Genomic DNA, 20,975 nt, shown 5'->3' on the forward strand with positions numbered 1-20,975 from the left:
TCCGCCTATAACTTCATTCATTAACGGTTTTAATAAGATGTCAGCAGCCCAGGTGTCCTGTTAGACTTATCAGTTCCTCAACCGACATTTTTACAACTACTTGCTGTGCTTATGTGTCCTGTAGTCTATATATTGAAACTGTTGTCTTGTTTCTTTCAAGATATTAGGCTTGTAAATTCGTGGTGTTACTGTGTATTAAATCCTATCGGGTACATTTGAAGCCAACTTCATATTGAAGCCTTAATTGAAACTTAATTTTTCAGTATGTGTCATTTCGTCGAAGTGTGAACAAATATTTTTTTCAGTGCATTGAAAATGTCTGAATCTGTACCTTTTTTGGAGAAACAGGCTGTTGAAGGTCATCAAATGCTGCGTGAAGATTATGGCAAGCTTGCTCTCTCGGTCTTAATATGTAAATGCTGGTTTAGACGTTTAAAAAGTGGTGATTTTAACACCGAGGTGAAAGAGCATTTCGTACAGCTAAAAATACTCGAAGGCGAGGATATTATTCTTCAGCATGATGACAGGACAACGTGTTGCAAAACGGGTGAAAACATACTTGGAAACATTAAAATGGGAGTGCTACCTCACCCACCATATTCTCCAGACTTTGCTCCTTCTGATTACTACTTATTCCGACATATGAGTCGGGACCAGACTAGCGCCGACTAGGTGTCGATTTGTGGACACCCTCAAAGAATACATAGTCTTTTCGACATGGAGTCTGTAAATTCTGGAAGGTGGGAAACAGTAGCGGCTATCGATGCACAATACTAAACATATAAAAATAAATTGACGTGTGACTGTCAGAGTGACGCCATGGCAACCGCATAATACTTTCAAGCACTGTCATTTCCATTTTTATTCAATGTCTTTTGTGGGTCTTTATAACGCTGCTTAACATCTTTACCTTAATTATTAACTTAACTATAAATATTTCGGTAACTGATACGATAATTCATAACGATAACTCTACAACATATATTACTCGTTTTTTCAATATCGGAACAGTTATTTCCCGTTTACTATGGTGACGACACTCAAAATACTATACCTCAAGAAGTTTTTTTATGCTTTTGGCATATCAAATATTTGTTGAATTATAAGATTAAGTTATCATGGCGAATAATCAGGATGCTTCTTCTATTTTCAGGAAGTTTTCCATCCACAAGTTTCGCATTGCTCATTCTGATACGGCAATACCACCTGCTAGTAATTCCACTGGTCTCTATGATTGGCTTAGTTTATCTACAACCAGACTTGTTATATAGGCAGGGTACTGGGTATATTTGTTTTTGTCTTTGCTTCTAATTATTTCCAAGACTGGATTGCAATTTGAATTTCTTCCTGTGGGATTCTGTTCGAGTGCTTCCGTTCTATTCTAACGACTCACAATTCCGTGTTGAGGATTCATCTAGTTTGCTTATATGTTTTCATTCACTTATTCTAGGTTTACCAATATCTGGAGTATCTAGGTGTCTCACATTGGAACGGAATAACTTTATTTAAGAACACTTTATTAACTTACAAGAAAGATGTGCAACTGATGGAGAACTCAACCTTTTCTAGCCTTGGGTTAGTTAGTCAGATGGTCAGCGGTGTCTTGTTGGTACGAAATTCACTTAATGTTCATATAAATTTTATAGTAGAGTAGACCATAAGAAACGATTCTTTCAAGATTTTGTCGAACACTCATCAAAAGGCATAAACCGATGCACCACACTTATCTGGCATGGGACCCAGCAATTCTTTCTTCTTCCCAATTACAAAATGTTTACTTCCATGAAGAAATGCAGATATTTCGAAACCAAAAAATTAATCTTGGTGAACATATCCTGAGTGTTATTTTATTAACTATAAAAATATTACTATACCCAATGTTTTTACAAGTAATCTTTGATATACATTGAATGAATTATTTCCTTTTATTATAAGATATAGAAAAAACTACATAATTTAAAAAAAATTTAAGAATTCTTGCCAATATTTCAGGCAATTTATGGGTGCCATCCCAAAAAAAACTGTTTGTCCGTTAAACAAAACTATTCATTAAACTTAAACAGCACTGGTTCTTCAGATTATTAAATAAACTAAAAGATGCTGCCATCGTTCCTGATCAAGAATCCTATTATTTTTTGATCAGATTAATATATGTTCGAAATATGATCCTTTGCAAATAATCTGTGACAATTTTAATATAAATAATTAAGATAATTACAACAGAAGCCCAGTAATACTTATCCGTCCCTCACCATCTCCCCCGAAACCGTTCCCCAGGTCGTTGTTAAAAGTTTCCACCTTTACTGTTTAGTTGGAAATCAGTTAACCGACTCTGCCCGGTCACTATAAACTTTGTAGCGTACGAGTATTCCGACATTTATGGGGCTTTTTCTAATTTTTACTGCTTTCCTCTATGGTCGAGCCGTTGCTGCAGATTAATTTTGTCGTTAGTTTGCTGCCGGGGGAGCTTTGAACGAATTAGGCGGAGGAAGGTTTTAATTTTGACGATGCCGGGAAGGAAACGCGACCCTGGCATGGCGAGATACGAGTTGTTACGATTTTTCTATAGTTCTGTGTCACAGAACGGTCAGCAAATCGAAAAAATAATCCCACACCATAAAATAGACATTTTGAATGTTTGCAGATATACATATTTATTCAAAAAATGCGAAAAATGATGTTTATTTTACATACCGATGCATAATTAGCATTTGTGCAACATATAGTTAAAAATATATTCATTGAAATTGTTAATAAGATAACAGAAGTGATACTTTGCACACAGCCTTCTCATACCCAAATATTCGTGGATGATATTATATAGACGTTCAGTTCATATCTTTAGAGTGTCTGCTATTTCATTCATTCAATTTCAATTTAGGGTCATTCAAAATCATTTGGTGGATTTTTAAAATGTTTTCGTCGGTAACAACTTCTTCGTTCACCGTCTTCGATGCTCATTTCACCACTGTCTAATCCTTGACAGTTGATTTTCTGGGGGCAGTGTCCGGAAACTCGGCACCAAGCCAAGTTTTTGCTTCAACTGTACTTTTGTCTTTCAAAAGCAATATTCTATCAACACGCGAAATTCCTTTTTTTCACAATAACGAAAGTTGCTTCACTCGAAATGCTATTATTCACAAAGTAATGACCCGACAGCTGTCAAATTTATACACGCATCTTTTGAGGGTTAGGGCTAACTAAAAAATATATGGATTTAATTCTGGTGGCGCCATCTATGATTCAGGTCGGGGACTTTTCAATTGCATGTTACAAACTTACAAATTGGGTACTTTTGCATATTTAATAATAATTAACTTCATCGCACACCTGTAGGAAAATCAAAGCAATGCTCTAATTGTGGCGTTATTGTCTGTTGTTGTTATAAATAAGTTGAATCGGACGTCTGTGATAGTCATAACATCGACCTGACAAAATACCTGGTTGCTACAAAACAAGTGGCTATTGTTATTGTTCGAGAAAATATGCAAGATTGGAAGAAAATATGAAGATGTAGTGGTACACAACTTTCACACAGTAAATTTTTGAGAAATATCTAAATAAATAAAATATTATCGTCTTACAAATTGCATATAAAATTTATCAAGCATCTGTAGAAATTATACATCGTATATATAACATTGTTGTTTTCTTCTTATGCGATTTATTTATTTTAATTTGAACATTGGGTCTATTTTTTTTCTATAAATGTAGTAAAAATGCGATATTATTTAAGAAACATTTCGTTTTATTCAATAGCAATTACAGAAAATTGTAGTTTTGCTTGTTTCATTTCATATAAGTTTGCTACAAATTGAACAAAACTATTACATATTTTTTTTGTAAGTAACTTCATCGGTCACCTGTAGAAATTCGACCACCCATGAAAATATCGATATTTCGAGGTTAATAATCGAACCCGAGCCGTAATCTGCCGATGCTGATTATTCCCGTAATATTTTCTACGGTTTCCCGTTGACGATAATAATAAATATGGCGGCCTATACACATAAACAGCAGCCATGTTGTAATAAAAGACCACTTTAAACGATAATAGCAGCGGCGGGTTCATATTCGACCATCAGTCTAACTTTACGACTCATAAATGTTTTTCTTCTTGCAATTAAACAAATTAAACAAACTCACAATAGTCGTTGGGCTGGCGTATAACATGTATAGTTAATTAGGGGGTATCTTTAGGCGAACGCTGATAAAAGGAATATCGTTCTTCCACGCGCCTTCGGCATTAATGGAAAATAGAACAATTTTTTAACACCTTCCATAATCCATGCTGTTTATGTTATATTGGTTATTGTATGTATATCGTAAGTAAATGGTGGTCATTTGGCTTGAAGTATTTAGACGGTTGCTAGACGGAGATTTTTTTCGAACCTCCCTCGAGTGGGCATGAAATAATAGTTGGGACTAGAAGACGACAAGAGATAACGACTGTAAATGTTTTCTCTTGCTCTGGCTGACGTTAAAAGATTAATTATAGTGTAACGAAACCCACTGTCCTGCACAGTATGGCGATTTAAATACATTTTTATCCATATTTATTTGAATTTTTTGCATTTACGTTCACATTCATGTCAATCGATAATATAATTTTCAAAGAGATTATATAGAAATACTTATTTTTCAAGACATTAAATATAGCCTTACATATGCTCATCATATATACATGACATTACTGAAAAACTTCAATTTCTACAACATTTAAAATGAACTACAGATAAATTTGTCCCTTTAGCATCCCACTTTGTCAAGGGAGCAAATAATTATTGGAATAATTAAGTCATATAAGTATAATAGAAGTTGTTGCAGTTCAAAAAGAATCAGTTCAAAAAATATTCTTACTCATGGTACTTTTGATATAATGTTTAGTGATGTAGTAATTTAAAATTATCACTACTCGTTAAAATTTTAAGCAAAGTAAGTGAGTGTTAGTTCCTGAGATAGTTTGCATGTACATTAATATAGAGACATTTGTTATTGTGATTAAAGTTATATATTAAATATATTTCTAATCTTATTTTGAAAATTAATAATAGTTTTTGGGCTTAACATCTCATCTGCCATCTTCAGATCTTGCTTTCTTTTATTCTACTACTGTTGTTCTTATCTCGTACCATATATACATTTAGTTCTTGGCCCTTTTAATGTTATACTACCCGGTTTTGATGTCTCTGAATCTGTGAAGAAACACATGATATCCCACACCCTCATTTTATTTTACTTGAAAAACATATTTCATACTATATACTTCCTGTTCTTTTTGAAGATTCTAGTGTGGATTGAACAACTTCTGCTACCAAACTGCAAACTAAACTAAAATATTATTCTTTTTAGGTATCTTATGCATTTCCCTGTAGTCTAATTCATAGCCACATGTGTTCAAAGATATAATTGATAGTTAAAGTGAAGAATTAAAGATAATAAAAGGATTGACGAGCTGAATAGTCATAGGAATTCAGTCCAATACACGAAATAAAAACCAGAGACTATTAAATAGTATGAATTACGACCGTAGAGGCTCTAATCCAACCAACCTGACCTGCACCATTGACACAACACCAAAGATATGCCGCCTCTGCTGTATTTGGCTGTTAAAAAGAACTGACCCAGAACACAACAAGATGAAGGAGCAAAAAAAAACGGAAAACGAACAAGAACCACACACAAACACACGCTCTCGACAGTCTGCGTATAGAAATCCTATCCTGATTTATATCTAATTAAAATTTTTATGGTTTTCTCCGGGACTGGTTCGAGGTTCGCCTCTCCTAATTACAGTCATAAGACTATCTTTTATTATTTCGGTATTGTTATGCGAAATATCTGTGAATGATTTGCGACTTTCGGCCGGTCGGCGAAAAAAATGAGTTATAAATTACCGCTACCAATGACGATTGGGTCGTAATTTTCTCTTTCTCGACGTCAAGAGAGCGAACCGATCGTTTATATTTCGACTAACAGGTCCGTACTGGTTGAAAAAGAACCGCTCTATTGTTTTATAATACTTCGAAGTTAATTTATAATATTTATATGCATTAACTTTAAATAAAAAGAGGGATTACTAAGATTTAGCCGGAAAAAAACACCGGAAATAAAAACAAAAAGGTTCAATTCGCCATGTTAAGTCTCAAACCGCAATGAGAAGCGATACGAAACATTGACGTCACTTACCGTTTCCTAACCATCATTCCCGTATTCCACCGTTTAATCTTTTTAGTGCGATTTTATTTGGATTGTTTGTCTTATATTTCTCTGTTAGAAAATTATATTGAAGAAAATCAAGTAAAAACACTAACAGTATTATACTTAAGGTAAGGTAAGAACATTAATATATTATGGTTATAACTTTTTTTAAAAGTAGCCAATAATAACACAATCTCCACTTGGGACCAGTGAGAGTAGTGTTATTGAAATCAAGTCCCCTATATTCTATTTGTTAAGATGAATTAAAATTGTACCGATGGCAAACCTACTAAAAAAATTTAAAATGATAATTTTAAGATATTCATTTATGAAGTCAAAATATTCATTTAACCAAATTTTATAGTAACTATAACACAATAAAATATTTATAACAAAAACATTGAGCCGACTTTTTATTGAAGTATTTTAAAATAAAATATGTACATAATAATCGTTGTAATAACTAAATAAAAATAAACAAACACCTTATATAACGTATCTACTACACGTATTTTATATTCTACTATATACACACAATTTAGCTTAATACCTACCTGAACCTATTCATCTATTTACAATATTATTTTAACTACTACAAACTAATCACTTTGAAGTCGATTTTTTCCAACCAAACTAGTATATAAAAAGTTCCTGGCACAGTTGAGAACCGAACTCGCGACCTCCACATCTAAGTATAACGTTCTAATAGTTACACCATACAAACTGTTGCCTTCTTTTTTTCTACGACGTCTCATATCATAAGGATAGTGCTTAAAGATTTTCTCCCTTACCCCCAACAGATCCTGATTTGGTTCCAATGGGCCCACCTGGGAAATGCACTCTTTCCAATAAAAAAAAAGGATTTTGAAAATCGGTCCATAAATCATGACGAAATCGGCGAACATACATAAAAAAAGGCTTAAAAGTTCTTATACTGACTATTCAAATATAGTTATCAACCTAATCAAATACAATTATCATCGAACATGTGTAGTAGCCTTAAAAGTTAAAAATAGATAGTGATCTACAGATAATTGATGAAATCTATCGAAACCCTTTTTTTCTCTTTTTGTTCCAAACAAATTGTCATCATTACACAGACCACCGAAATATCGATACTTTTCATTCGATACCCTACAATATTCCTGGATGTCTCACAAGCTTTTGATCGGGTTTGGTATTTGGGATTAATCTGTAAGATGAGCAAATTGTTACCGCGTAACTATTGTCAGTTGCTGGAGTCATATTTATTCGAAAGAAAATTTAGAGTATCGCACGAAATGGCGTTCTCGACATTTAAAACTATTTCGGCGGGAGTTTCACAAGGTAGCGTCTTAGAACCTCTCCTTTATCTGCTCTACAGTGCTTACAGTCCAACAACAAAAGAAACACTACTTGGAAGATTTGCTGATGACGCAATTACTATGGCAAACGACATATCTCTGCCTAGGGCTCTAGAAAAAGTACAAGTGACAGTCAACAAAGTTTACAAATGGACGAAAGATTGGAAAATTCAACCTAATAGCTCCAAATCTGTCCACGTTACTTTTGCATTGCGGCGAACTAACATAAACTTAATTATATCATTCAATGGATGCCCGATTCCTCAAGCAGAATCAGCTAAATAGCTTGGAATCCATCTTGACGATAGATTAAATTGGAAACATCATGTTAGACAAAAAGCAAAACTCATTAGAACCGAAATAAAACAACTATACTAGTAAGTCGGAAGATTCAACTTGATCTAAAATCAAAGAGGTTTATTAAGACAATTGTAAAGCCAATTTGAACATATGGGATGCAAATATTGGGTTGCCAACGCTGCCAAAACTTTGATTGGTTACCAATGTCTATCGCTACGTAACTAACGAAGAACTGCACGATGACCTGGAAATCAAATGTATTTGCGAAGTTATCCAACATTTCATCTTGAAACACGAGAGAAGATTACTACATCATACTAACGTGGAAGCAATACTGCTGGACAGCGCACATTATATCAGGAGATTGAAGCGAACCAAACCATACGAACTTATATAAAGTGTATATCTTTAGTGTAAACTATAGCTATAAGTTACCATAACTTTATAATTGAGAAATACTTATTGATACTTGTCTTGCTTGTGAATTAATCCAAGTACAAATGGCATTTAGTAATAAATTATCTTATAATTAAGATTTTATTAAGCGTATCTAATAAAGATGTTATAAAAATTCGATATCAACATCGATGTCTTCATAATATCGGTCATTCCTACTGTTAGGTTAGGTTGTTAGGATTAATTTACAGAATGCGAACATAACCTTTTCTTTTGTTCCAGGTCATCCAAAGTGTACCTATACTTAACCAACCGAATTATTAGAATAGAAGAAATGTTGTGATCCGTAACTGTTAAGAAGATTCGTGTCCCTTAAGAGAAAATCAATTCATCCGTCTTTTATCAATGTTATTCGTCCAAACGGCAGTTCCACTGTCCGACCACGTCGAGCCGATCCGTCTGGGCACCCCCGCCCTCCGCAGTGGAACCTGGTTTTTGATGTGGCGTGTTCCTCGAGGGTCTTGCACGGCGACCCGTCACCCTCAGCTTGTAAAAATCACCAGACAACGATGACAATCCTAACCAAGCTCGACGACACGCATCGCGTCCCGTGCAAAACACAAGAACACCCTGTACATAACAATATATTTAGATATATATAACAAATGAGTAATCCAACCGAATTCGAGCATATATCGAGATAAATATCCTTCCTCCCTAGGACGATAGAACTCTATTTTCCTGCTTTATATATAAATGTATATCTATAAATGAAAGGAGGGTTATACAGTAAATCATTTCGAGTAATACCCCCATAGTTTGCACATCCTAGCACAATATACACACACACTTCCTTCCAACGCTATTATTGTTCTCATATGTCAAGTAAGCCATGTCGTTAACGCGCAATCACTTAATTTGTTAGTTCGTTATGCAACCGAACATACACACAACGACACCGCACTGTTTACAATGATTACCTAGTTGTCAGTGAGATCATGTGATACGTTAGTTATGCAACTAACAATACTGACGCCAAATAATGATTCCTTTTCGATTGTGTTTCGTTTTACCGGCCGACTGGGACTCGCGCGCTTAGCTTAGAGGTTGTTTTTTTTTGTTCTTGTCAGTTTACATGTGTTAGTTTTAAGTGGTTGATATTGGTGATGTTTTCTAGATATAAACAGATAGATTTAGGTCGTATAGATAGACACACACACAACACATACACACCTTGGCTGCTAATTTATCTACAGTAAATGCTCAATTTAGTTTGTTATTTAGTGGTTAAGAGAGGATTTCGGAAACAACAAGGAGTGTAGTCGTCGCTTTGTTTTTTTTTATCTCTCTCTATCTCCCTTTTCTTTTTGTTATTGTATATCGTTTAGTGATACAACCTAGGTGTAGTTACTGTACATATTATTTTTATAAAACGTTGTTTTCGTAGATGTGTAGTGATCTATTAAATGTTTATTATCTACTTATAACTAGATGTAACTTAAATGTTAAGGTTATAAAATGAACATGTGCTATAGTATTAAGTTGATAGGCATGTTTACTATAATAAAATGTTTACAGCAAATCGTAGACGCGTTGTTTTTATTTTTCCGTAGATTTTTATGAACGTCAGGTGTAGTGAAAGATAACTGAGTCCAGAATATGTTCAAAATTATTTGAATCTAAGCAAAACTAAGTATTATACAGTGACTGAAAAACTATCATGAAATAAGCATTTGAGAAGAATGATTTTTGAGGAATCCTATCCACTATCCTCTGTACTCAAATACCACTCTGATCTCAAATATGTTTTGAACAAGTCCTTGATGTTGTAAACTAATTGGGTTTGTCTATAGGGTTTTTTTTATATAGCTCTTTCTCCTGTGTGGTCAATTTTCTTGTGTTTCTGTTAAGAGACCACTTTGATCTTAGTATTCATGGTACTTGGTATCGTTTCTTAGTTTCTTTTATGTCTTGATAAATCTGTTCCTCTTGCTCTTCACTCACAAGACATCAGTTTTCAAGAACAATTGTTTATAGAAGAGCTGGAGTCATGAGGCAACCGTGAGTTTATAGTTCGTTGTTTGCTTTTTACATTACCAAAAAGCTTAGTCACAGTCACAGCTTCATTAAATTATATGTAACGGTAATTTTCTTTTGTTCTCGAAGTCGCTCGTTATTTCGAAGTTTGAGTCAAAAAATAATTTAAGAATATTGGTATATCAAATTATATTAATGTTTTCACAATTTTTTAATAACGGAAAAGGGAGTATCATGCATTGATTATTTCATGATTTTTAAGGAATTGTCCAAGTTCTTTTTTTTGGCGACAAAACTACCTTTTATACTCAAAAACTTCTCTGATCTCAAATATGTTTTGGGTGGAAATATCAAACAAATCATTAGTGTATTTACTTTTTTAAAACAATTTTTTTCAAAGGCAGAATTTTTTATTTTCAAAATTGAAACTATGAATTGGAGTCACCTTTTGTCAAATGACAGAAGACATAAAAAACAGTACCAAGGGCACTTGTATTATAAACCAAGTATTATAGTTAGGTTAAATTCACAACTATGTCTAAAATGTAATTATAGTGAATGGGATTTGGACCTATTATCATTAAAGAATGTTGGCTTGGTAATATGAAAGCTGTTTCTGGAAAGTGTTGAATATCACTATGGATTGGATCTGCATTGAATGTGATGCCTCAACATTCTCTATTTTATGTCTTTTTCTGGGTTTTTCTCCATGCAAATATATTACATTCTAGTCCTCGTTTAATTTTTCTCTTTTAACAGGAGGGTGATTGGTTTTTCTTTGATTTTAAAGACTAATATTTGTTATATAACAATTTAATCTACGATACTAGATAGATGGAGACAAGACGGTCAATCTAGGGTAAATTTAAATTAGATCCATCGACTGTGCGAGTTAAAAACGTCCCTTGTTAGGATAGTAAAAAGATCAAAATAGAGAAGTACTGTTTTACTATCCCGTTTCATTGCTCATAAAACAATTTTATTGGTCAAGCATAATAATTCCAGTTCTTGGCCCGGGCGACGGGAGACGTCCCCGCATCTCGCGCCGCAGTAAAATATGATTTTTTCCCCCGCGTTTCACGCAGCCCGGGCGCGCCTCCGCCATTTTTTCGCGATATCGTTTCGTTTCGTATCGATCAAGTTATAAATGTTCGTTTGCCGTTTTAAGTTTTGCCGGGCGAGTTTTAGGATTTCTGCAACACAAACTTTTAAATATTAATATTAACGAGCGTCTTTACGGCACTTCCGCACTAAACACGGACTCGTAAAATTTTTATCGGTGCGTTCAGTAGTACGGAATGACTCGCCGGCTTTCAATTGCAGTCTTGGGACCGTTAAAATCTCCTCTACTTCTTTTGTTGTTACGGTCCCGCCATAAAAGACCGTACTTTCGAGAAAATAGAACCCGCGAAAGAATTTCTCGTTACGCGGTACCTCTCCGCCCCCGATCGTTCTTAACACCGTGTTTTTTTCCGCGTTTCCACAGTTCTATTTGCATTTTCGTCCTCCATCTGGTTATTGACTTCTATAACTAGTTCATGTGACGGTTTTTCCTTAATTTTTACAAGATGTTTGATGATTTTTCGGGACTATTTACGTTATTAATGTCGATAAATGAGTTTAACTGAATATAAGAGCACTTTAGTGATATTTTCTTGTTTTTTTTTTTCGTAAACAATGAAACTAGGAAACACCAGCGAAGTATACGAGTAATCATATATATAATTCATATGATTTTTCTGTCGTTTATGTATAAAATCGTTCCTTTATATTCTAAAAGGAACCAGAGACGATAATAGCTTTACTGTTGGATTTTATGGCCTATAAGGCCTGTTTTATTACTTGCATCTTTGCGTTTTTTTTCTTCTCGAGCGATGGTATCCGCCATCTTTTATTATTAACATACTTATTATCAGTATTGTGAATTGATTTCACCGTGTTTAGTATGTACAGTGTACAGAGTTTCGTAAGGATTAGGTATTATAATAATTTTAAATGTATTTTTGAGAAAAAATTATATAATATATATAGGGAGGTGAAATATTTATTGAAAATAATCGGTCGATTTTTCGTCTAAATTGATAACGAGCGATGAAGCTCTTTTTCTTTTCGGTGGCCACGTCAATAAACAGAACAGTTCGTTTTTGGGGAACACAGAATCCTAAATTAATTTATGAAACATCACTGCATCAACTAAAAACAACTGTATGGTGTAGTATTCATGCTGGACAGATAATTTGTCCCTTTTTTTTTAAATGACCAAGGTTTAGCAGTTACTATTACTGCTGAACGGTACCAAGACATGATTCGAAATTCTCTTGTGCCTGAAATGGAACAGAAAGAACTAAAGGACATGTGGTTTCAGCAAGATGGGGCCACAGCACACACAGCTTGTTCAACAATTCAACTACTGAATAAAGTTTTTCCACGAAGACTAATTTCGCGAAGTGGCGATTTAGCACGGTCAAGCAGATCTCCGGATTTAATAGCACCAGACTTTTTCTTATTGGGTTTTTTTTAAATCAAAAGTTTATGTGAATAAGCCTCAAACGATTCAACATTTTAAACACACTATTCGTCACGAATTTGAAGAAATTCAGCTTCAGATGTTGCAGGATGTCATGAAAAATTCTATAAAAAGAGCCGAAAGTTACATAGCGAGTCCCGGTCACCATTAGAATTATTGTAGTAGATGTCACCCCTTTTTTTGAACACAATACGCTACTGAAAGCTCTTACTTTTTTGTCTGATAGGCAATCAAACCGCCATGTTCAAAATAGAAAAGTAAGGATAGTGTATTAGGATTGTGTGAGGATGGTACATAGTTCCAACGCAATTAAAACAGCAGCAAATTTCTCCTGTTCATTCCTATTTATTATTGAAGAAAGAGTTCAATGTTTCAATGTTCAACAGATATAACTGTTAAGCTACAGTAAACAATATGGATTGTGCTAACGCCAACTCTTGCGAGACTTCTAAAAACGCTTAAGACTATGAAAAGCTGTTTAAGTTATTTAAAAAAAGTTTTTCCAAAGTTCTTTTTTCGCACTGAACTCTTGCAGCTGCTATGTGAACGTACTGGCTGAAGATACGAGTTACATGCTAGAGCAGCTTGAGAAACCATTATATATTGATCAGTTCTTTGAATTTGCCGAAGTTAGTTAATGATTGAGTCAATGAAGCTGATGTAGATTGAAAGGAAATTTTACTTGTCTAAAATAGTAATGTTTGTACGCTATTAATGCTGATGATGGAAAGCGGATATATCACCATAACCGTAAGCGAAAAGAGATATCTAAGGGCCTCCACATCAACATAACTGAGTCCTAAGTGGAGTTATAATATGGAACAATATAGATTCAGCAACAAAAAGACTTCCAGTAATATTTTAACTATACTAATATTGTCTTGTAACTGTCTCTTGGTTGTCTTTAATCTAAATATAGTGCGTACAAATAAGTTTTGAAGGTTTTTTAACTTTAACATTAATGGACCTCGTGATAGTGTCAAAGAATTACACAAACTAATTTGAGTTACTATATAGTCTCATAAAACATAATGAATTAAGCCACGTGTTTCCTTTTTTTTGAATTTCAAACCTTGCCTGGTCTGACTCATGTACAAATTTCAAGTCATCACATGATATTAGTTATAACTTGGTACTTGGAACTCGTATACACAAACAGTACTTCATTCGAGACTCATCTTGCAATATTTAGCTAAAGGTTATGAATATTATGAACGCTTATGGATGTTAACGGACCATATGTTTGAAGTTTTTATCGATGTATTATGTTGAGACAAAGTGCAGGTAGAACTTAAAATAATTAAAATAATATATCACAATATACTCGTAAATTACAATCATTACGTCATCTCGACGTCATTACAATTCTAGCGATTGGGCACATATTTAAGGCTTTATCATTTAAAACATCAATGTTTCTTTCAAAACCTTCCTTTTCCGAAAATTAGAACTTAGTAACAGCTACACCATCTTTTGTAAAGCCCTGAAAACTCTTTCCTACATATATAAGAATGAATTGTTGAATATAGTCTTGAATATCCAACTATAATTATTTAAATTTGCTTATTAGTGATCTTGGAGATGTTTTAAACTGAATCTGGGGGTTCATGCAGTCGATTTATGTATATACGGCGACCGTAAGATATTTTCTACAGATACTGCAAGAAAGGAGAGACTTACTGTACCATTTTATTGGTCATAAACTTATTTTATTACTCACCTTTAACAATTTCATCGTTTGCCGATCGCAAGCAACCTCATCCTCATCTCGTATTGCATAATAAAATAGTGCCCTTTAGATAATTTCCTCGTCCATCTCCCCCTTCCACCCTCTGCGATCGATTTTTATCTTTATGAAAATCTATCAAGTCATAATCGAAATCTTCCAGATTCGCTAGCGTACATTTTTCAATTTTATGACCCTCCGAAACCTTTTAATTGTTCTCATTGTCCAAGACACCATACGGAGGAGAGAAAAAATCTCGGGGTGGTACCACGTAATAAAAAAATGATGCGAAGACGGGTACCACATAACGAAGAATTCCTTCGCCGAATTTATATAAAATCGGCGATGTAGAGATTTTAACGATCCGGAGTCTAGGATTGAAAGTTGGCAAGTCATTTCGCACTTCCCGACACACCAGTCAAGATTATAGGGGCTCGTGTTTACTGCGGGAATACTGAAAGCAAGCTTGAATAGTTGGACGGTGACCGAGGGACGTAGATTATGATCGCCGCGATCGATATAAAGTAGCGAAAAATGATGAAATTATATAACTATTTGTTCTCATTGCCCACAACACAATACAGGGAGAGAAAAAATCTCGCGATGGTACCACATAATTAAAAAATCCGAAGACGCGTACCACGTAACGAAAAATCCATTCTTCGGAATTATATAAAAACGGCGAAGAAGTGGAGATTTTAACGATCCGGAGTCTACGATTGAAAGTTGGCAAGTCATTTTGCAGTGCCCGACACACCAATAAAAATTATACGGGCTCGTGTTAACTGAGCGAAGACTGAAAACAAGCTTAAAAAGTTGGACGGTGACCGAGGGACCTAGTTTATGATCGCCGTGTTCGATATAAAGTGGCAAAAAATGATGAAGAATTATATAATTATTTATTCTTATTGACCACAACACAACACAGGGAGAGAAAAAAATCTCGGGATGGTACCACGTAATTAAAAAAAACCGAAGACTCGTACCACGTAACGAAAAATTCTTTCTTCCGAATTATATAAAAACGGCGAAGAAGTGGAGATTTTAACGATCCGGAGTCTACGATTGAAAGTTGGCAAGTCATTTCGCACTGCCCGACACACCAGTAAAAATTATACGGGCTCGTGTTTACTGCGGGAAGATTACCATAAAAGCGATCGTTAACGTTAATATTGAAAAGTCGGCGCGGTCCAAGCTTGAAAAGTCGGACGGTAGCCGAGAGACGTCGTTTACGATCACCCCGATCGATATAAAGGTGGCGAAAAATGACGAGGAATGATATAATCGAGCAGTAGAAGAAATTATCGAATTATCTCTCAGAGGAAAGGAAAAAAGCGACGCGTTTATCATGCAATAAGAGACGAGGCTAGACCTCGATCTTCAGTAAAACGTAAAAATTATTAAAGGTTGGGTAATAAAATAGTTTTATGGTCGATAAAATAGCTTAATAAAACTGTTTTCTCTCTTCCTCGCTATCAAAAGAAAACATTTCGCACTTGAATAGCATAAAATTAACTAGGATTTATATTTACAGATTTCTCTCGTTTATATTCTGGGACATAATTACTGTTACAAAGGAGTTACCGTTATTTATTTTGAGTGTTTAAATTTTGAGCTCAATCTGATATCAATTATTAAGAAAGTAACGAAAGATGCCTTAGAGAACATGAATTCACCGAGATAGCACATTGTTTATTTTAATATCTTACCTCGCATTGTTTTGGACATATAATAACTATTTTGGTGAATACAAACATGAACGAAGTCAATGGTTTGAACTCTGCGCGAGAGTGGTGGGCTATTTCTGGAGAATCCTAATCGGTATACGGTAAACTTCGATAGTTTCCGCTTGATATTGCAACGTTGCCTGATTTACAAACAATCCAGAGGCAGAATCCAACGAACCACAATAGTTATTTTGGATTTAACACTGGTTCTGGTAGGAGCTCTGTTTTATAAGGTAAAAAATTGTGTTGTTTTTATTTTTTTTTGCATTGTTCATATTTTGATTACAAATGGTAGGTTGTAATGGATAAATCATCATCGATTGGTGAATATTTTCGAAAAAGCTGTTATAACACTTTTAATCAGAATAGACATATAAGGACGTTCCATCCAGGTTCGTATCTATTCAATTTTTATTTTAATTTAGCTAATTGGATTCACTTCTACACCAAATTCACTATATTTTAGTCTTAGTTGACCATGCCCAAGTAAAAGTTCTAATGATATAGTCAATCTACAGCATTAAAATTCAATGAGAAACATTAAAGTTTGGCTGGCTTGAAGATTTTTAGGGTAGGGGGTTCCAAGTTTGGTAAAATATTACCGCTTCTACATTTGAACGTAATCTATCAGGAATTCATAGGAGTATATCAAAGGGTGAAGGGTGTGAGTTATTGAATTCAGATAAAAATATGATTGAAGCCCAACTATCTGCTAAAATTCCAATCTATTTTATATTGGATGAAACCCGAGCTAATTTAAGAAGTGGAAGATTGAAAAGACTATGGGGGACGAAACATATACCAAAATATTTTAACTTCTGTCTCAACAGAAATATTATATTAACTTGTGAATTCAAGATAATTTATTCTATTTACGTTTTCCTCTATTCTTCAAATATACGTATAATTTTCAACAACTGACAACGTTGTATTTTAAGTATATGCGAGTATTTTATAATTTGTTCTCATGTAGATTTTTATAATCCAGTATCCAAATTAATGTAATGGTACTGCTGCATCATTAGTGTTTTAGGGTAAATGATGTGGCTCGGTGACTGGAGGTAAAACGAAATGAAACAGTGGTGTTTACATTATGTGACCGTTATTTATTGGCTGTATAAAAAAATGTGAAAAATACAATTAGATATAACGGATGGTAGCGGTGTTACCTGGAGACGAGGCTTGGGCAGTCGATGGTGGCACGTCTGAAGCAAACGATGGTTGAGCACTGAATGAATCGAAATACCCTTCAATAACATCCCAGATAAACGTCTTGGGGTTGCCAGCTATTCATTGTCGGGTTCTAGTTGACGCTGCTGGCACCCCGCCCGTGTTCAACATCTGGGATTATATTTCTGGGTATTTTGTAGACTGTTATTCCACGATGTAAAATTCGACATGCCTCAAGGTCGCTGCAGTGTTAATATTATACAAGTCGCATGTATATTTAAGGTATCAAAGCAACTGTTGTGGTTCTTTGGAAATGAAATTCAGGATTTTTGATCAAAAAAGAATAACCCGATAGCCGCAAAAAGAACCAAATAGGTACTGCTTTACTATGCGGTACGGCTTGGCGATTAAAATTACGTTCCGTAATTAAATTAATGGGTAATAACTTTAAGGACGGTACCGCGTAACGAAAAATCCTTTTCGCCTCATATGAAACGCGGCCGCTTAATGAAATAGTTAAATTGAAAGAAATAGGGATTTTAACAGCCTCCGGGTTCCAATTGAAGGCTGGCAAGTCATCTCGCACTGCTCAATGCACCAGTAAAATTTTTACGACGGCGTGTTTACAGCGGAAGGGCCGTAAAAACGACCATTAATATTAATATTTAAAAGTTTGTGTTGCAGAAATCCTAAAACTTGCCCGGTAAAACTTAAAACGGCGAGAGAACAGTTTTAAGTTGATCGATATAAGCCCCCGGTAGCAGAGAACACAAGAATAAAACGCTCCAAACCGACTGATTATACGGTCTGTGGCACTTCTGATTCATGATATCGTATACATTTTTATTTCTCATGTATAAACAATTCTTTATGCGAGTCTGGGAATATGGATAAACTTATATAGAGAGTTTTCATTCAATAGTTTCAGTGATATCGTTGCCTAACACAAAATATATCGAAAATATGGTAGTATAGTGAACAAAATCCGAATAACATAAACAGGTCAATTGAGAAGCCCCTGCCTGATACATAAATGTCTCTATCAGAATTAAGTCCATATGTTTTTAGTTAGCTCTAACCCTCAAAAGATGCGTGTATAAATATGACAGCTGTCGGGTCTTTAGTTATAGCATTTTGAGGAAGCAACATTTGTTAATGTGAAGAAAATGGATAAAAAGGAATTTCGCGTGATGATAAAATGTTGCTTTTTGAAGGGAAAAATTACATTTGAAGCAAAAACTTGGCTTGATGCCGAGTTTCCGGACACTGTCCCAGGAAAATCAACCATCAAGGATTGGTATGCTAGGTTTAGACGTGGTGAAATAAGCACCGAAGACAGTGAACGCAGTGAACGCCCAAAAGAGGCTGTTACCGACGGAAACATAAAAGAAATCCGCAAAATGATTCTGAATGACCGTAAATTGAAATTGAATGAAATAGCAGAAACACACAATAGCTAACACACTGAAATAGCACTCTAAAAATATCAACCGAACTTGTACATCATATCATTCACGAATATTTGGGTATGAGAAAGCTCTGTCCAAAGTGAGGGCCGCGCGAGCTCACTTTTGACCAAAAACAACGACGAGTTGATGATTCGGAGCAGTGTTTGAAGATGATCAAGCGTAATAAACCCAAGTTTTTGCGTCGATATGTGACAATGGATGAAACATGGCTCCATCATTTTACTTTAAAGTCTAATCGACAGTCATTCGAGTGGACTGCACGCGATGAACCCGCTCGAATGAACGGCAATGGCAGTTATGGCGTCTGTATTTTGAGATGCGCATAGAATAATTTCCATTGAAAAAGGAAGGACCACCAACAGCGACTGTTACATAGCGTTATTGACCCTTTGAAGAAAAAGAAAGTGCTGCTTAACCAAGACAATGCACCGTGTCACAAGTCAGTGAAAATGGTGGCAAAAATCTATGACTTATGCTTCGAATTGCTTCCTCACCCACCGTATTCTCCAGATCTGGCCCCCAGCGACCATTTCCTGTTCTCACATCTTAAAAGAATGCTCGCTGGGAAGAAATTTTCGTCGAATGAAGAGGTGATCGCCGAAACTGACGCCTATTTTGAAGCAAAGGACAAATCGTACTACAAAAATGGTATCGAAAAGTTGGATAGTCGCTATAATCAGTTTATCACCCTTGAAGGGTATTATGTTGAATAAGAAGAACTAATTTTGCCAAAGAATGTGTTTTACTATGGTAGGCCGTGGACTTTTTAATTGACCTATTAAACGCTACCGTTAGTAGGAAACAATGTAAACCATAATTCTTTTACACTATAGCAGTATTACCAATATGAAACAAGATATACTATATTGCAAGGTATTCATATCGTTTTGTTTATCCACTGTAATATTTGTAAAATAAACATGTAATAAAGTTTCGTAGATACATTACGGTCTATTTTTCTTTCACCTATATTGCCAAACACTCGGGCAATTTTTATGTATATTTTACCTACATAAGGTCTAATTCAGTTTCCATGGCTACAATTCCTACCTTGACCTGTACCTATGAACTCATTTCATTAATTATTAATTTGCGTATGGTTTTAGATTCTAGATTAGTAAAAAATAATTACCGCATATTTTTAGCCATATTGTTTCTTATTATGAATAATATTTTTTAAATTAAGTAATAATAATAAATATTGGGATCATCTTAAATATTAAATTGTTGTTATTAATATGTTAATTCTTAAATGTTGGTTTGGATATTGGAGAAATTTGGTTTGGGCAGAACATCATTTGGAGAGTTATGACTTCATAAAGTTGAAGACTTTTGGTTGACAAATTATCCCCCTTTTTTACTGTCAGCATGCTTTAACCTGAGTAACAGTAAATGTACTTGGAGAAGAACGTGATTATTTAACAGCTCAATTGAAAAGTCCCCGGCTGACGATAGTAAAACAGTTTTTTTGGCAAAATTAGTTTTTTTTTATTCAACATAATTTCCTTCAAGGCGACCCTCCAACGTTTCGATACCACTTCTGTAGGACGATTTGTCCTTTGGTTCAAAATAGACCTCAGTTTCGGCGGTCATCTCTTCGTTAGACGAACATTTCTTCCCAGCGAGCATTCTGTGGAGATCTGAGAACAGGAAATCAGAAAAAAACAGGAGTCGCTGGGGGCCAGATCTGGAGAATACGGTGGATGAGGAAGCAATTCAAAACCCAATTCATGAATTTTTGCCATCGTTTTCACTGATTTGTGACACGGTGCATTGTCTTGGTGAAGCAGCACCTTCTTGTTCTTCAAATGCAGCCGTTATTCGACGATTTCGTCCTTTAGGCGGTCCAATAACGCTATGTGATAGTCGCTGTTGATGGTCCTTCCTTTTTCAAGGTAGTCAATGAAAATTATTCCACGCGCATCCCAAAATACAGACGCCATAACCTTGCCAGCCGACTGTTACGTTTTCCCACGCGTTGGAACGGTTTAATCGTGTGCAGTACACTCGGATGACTGTCGACGGGACTTCGGAGTGAAATGATGGATCCTTGTTTTATCCATCATCTTCAAGCACTGC

At 35.0% G+C, this 20,975-nt stretch overlaps 1 protein-coding gene across 3 annotated transcripts in view; it reads left to right on the plus strand.

Moving 5' to 3' along the window:
• Positions 1-9,827, plus strand: part of dsx (doublesex) — a 141,990-nt gene extending 132,163 nt beyond the window's left edge. For 2 of the 3 annotated variants that reach the window (XM_076411922.1, XM_076411918.1), the window contains one exon: positions 8,523-9,827. Coding sequence is in view for 1 of the 3 variants with exons in the window: in XM_076411919.1 (XP_076268034.1) it covers positions 8,523-8,548 (26 nt within the window). In the remaining 2 variants the exon portion in view is untranslated. The remainder of the gene's footprint in view (positions 1-8,522) is intronic. The other variant, XM_076411919.1, reaches the window with a different exon arrangement.
• Positions 9,828-20,975: the final 11,148 nt, after the last annotated feature.

Source organism: Rhynchophorus ferrugineus, unplaced genomic scaffold (assembly GCF_030347505.1).
Source record: "Rhynchophorus ferrugineus isolate W39M unplaced genomic scaffold, kcgeb_rfMv2 rfM8, whole genome shotgun sequence".
Lineage (NCBI taxonomy): Eukaryota > Metazoa > Arthropoda > Insecta > Coleoptera > Curculionidae > Rhynchophorus > Rhynchophorus ferrugineus.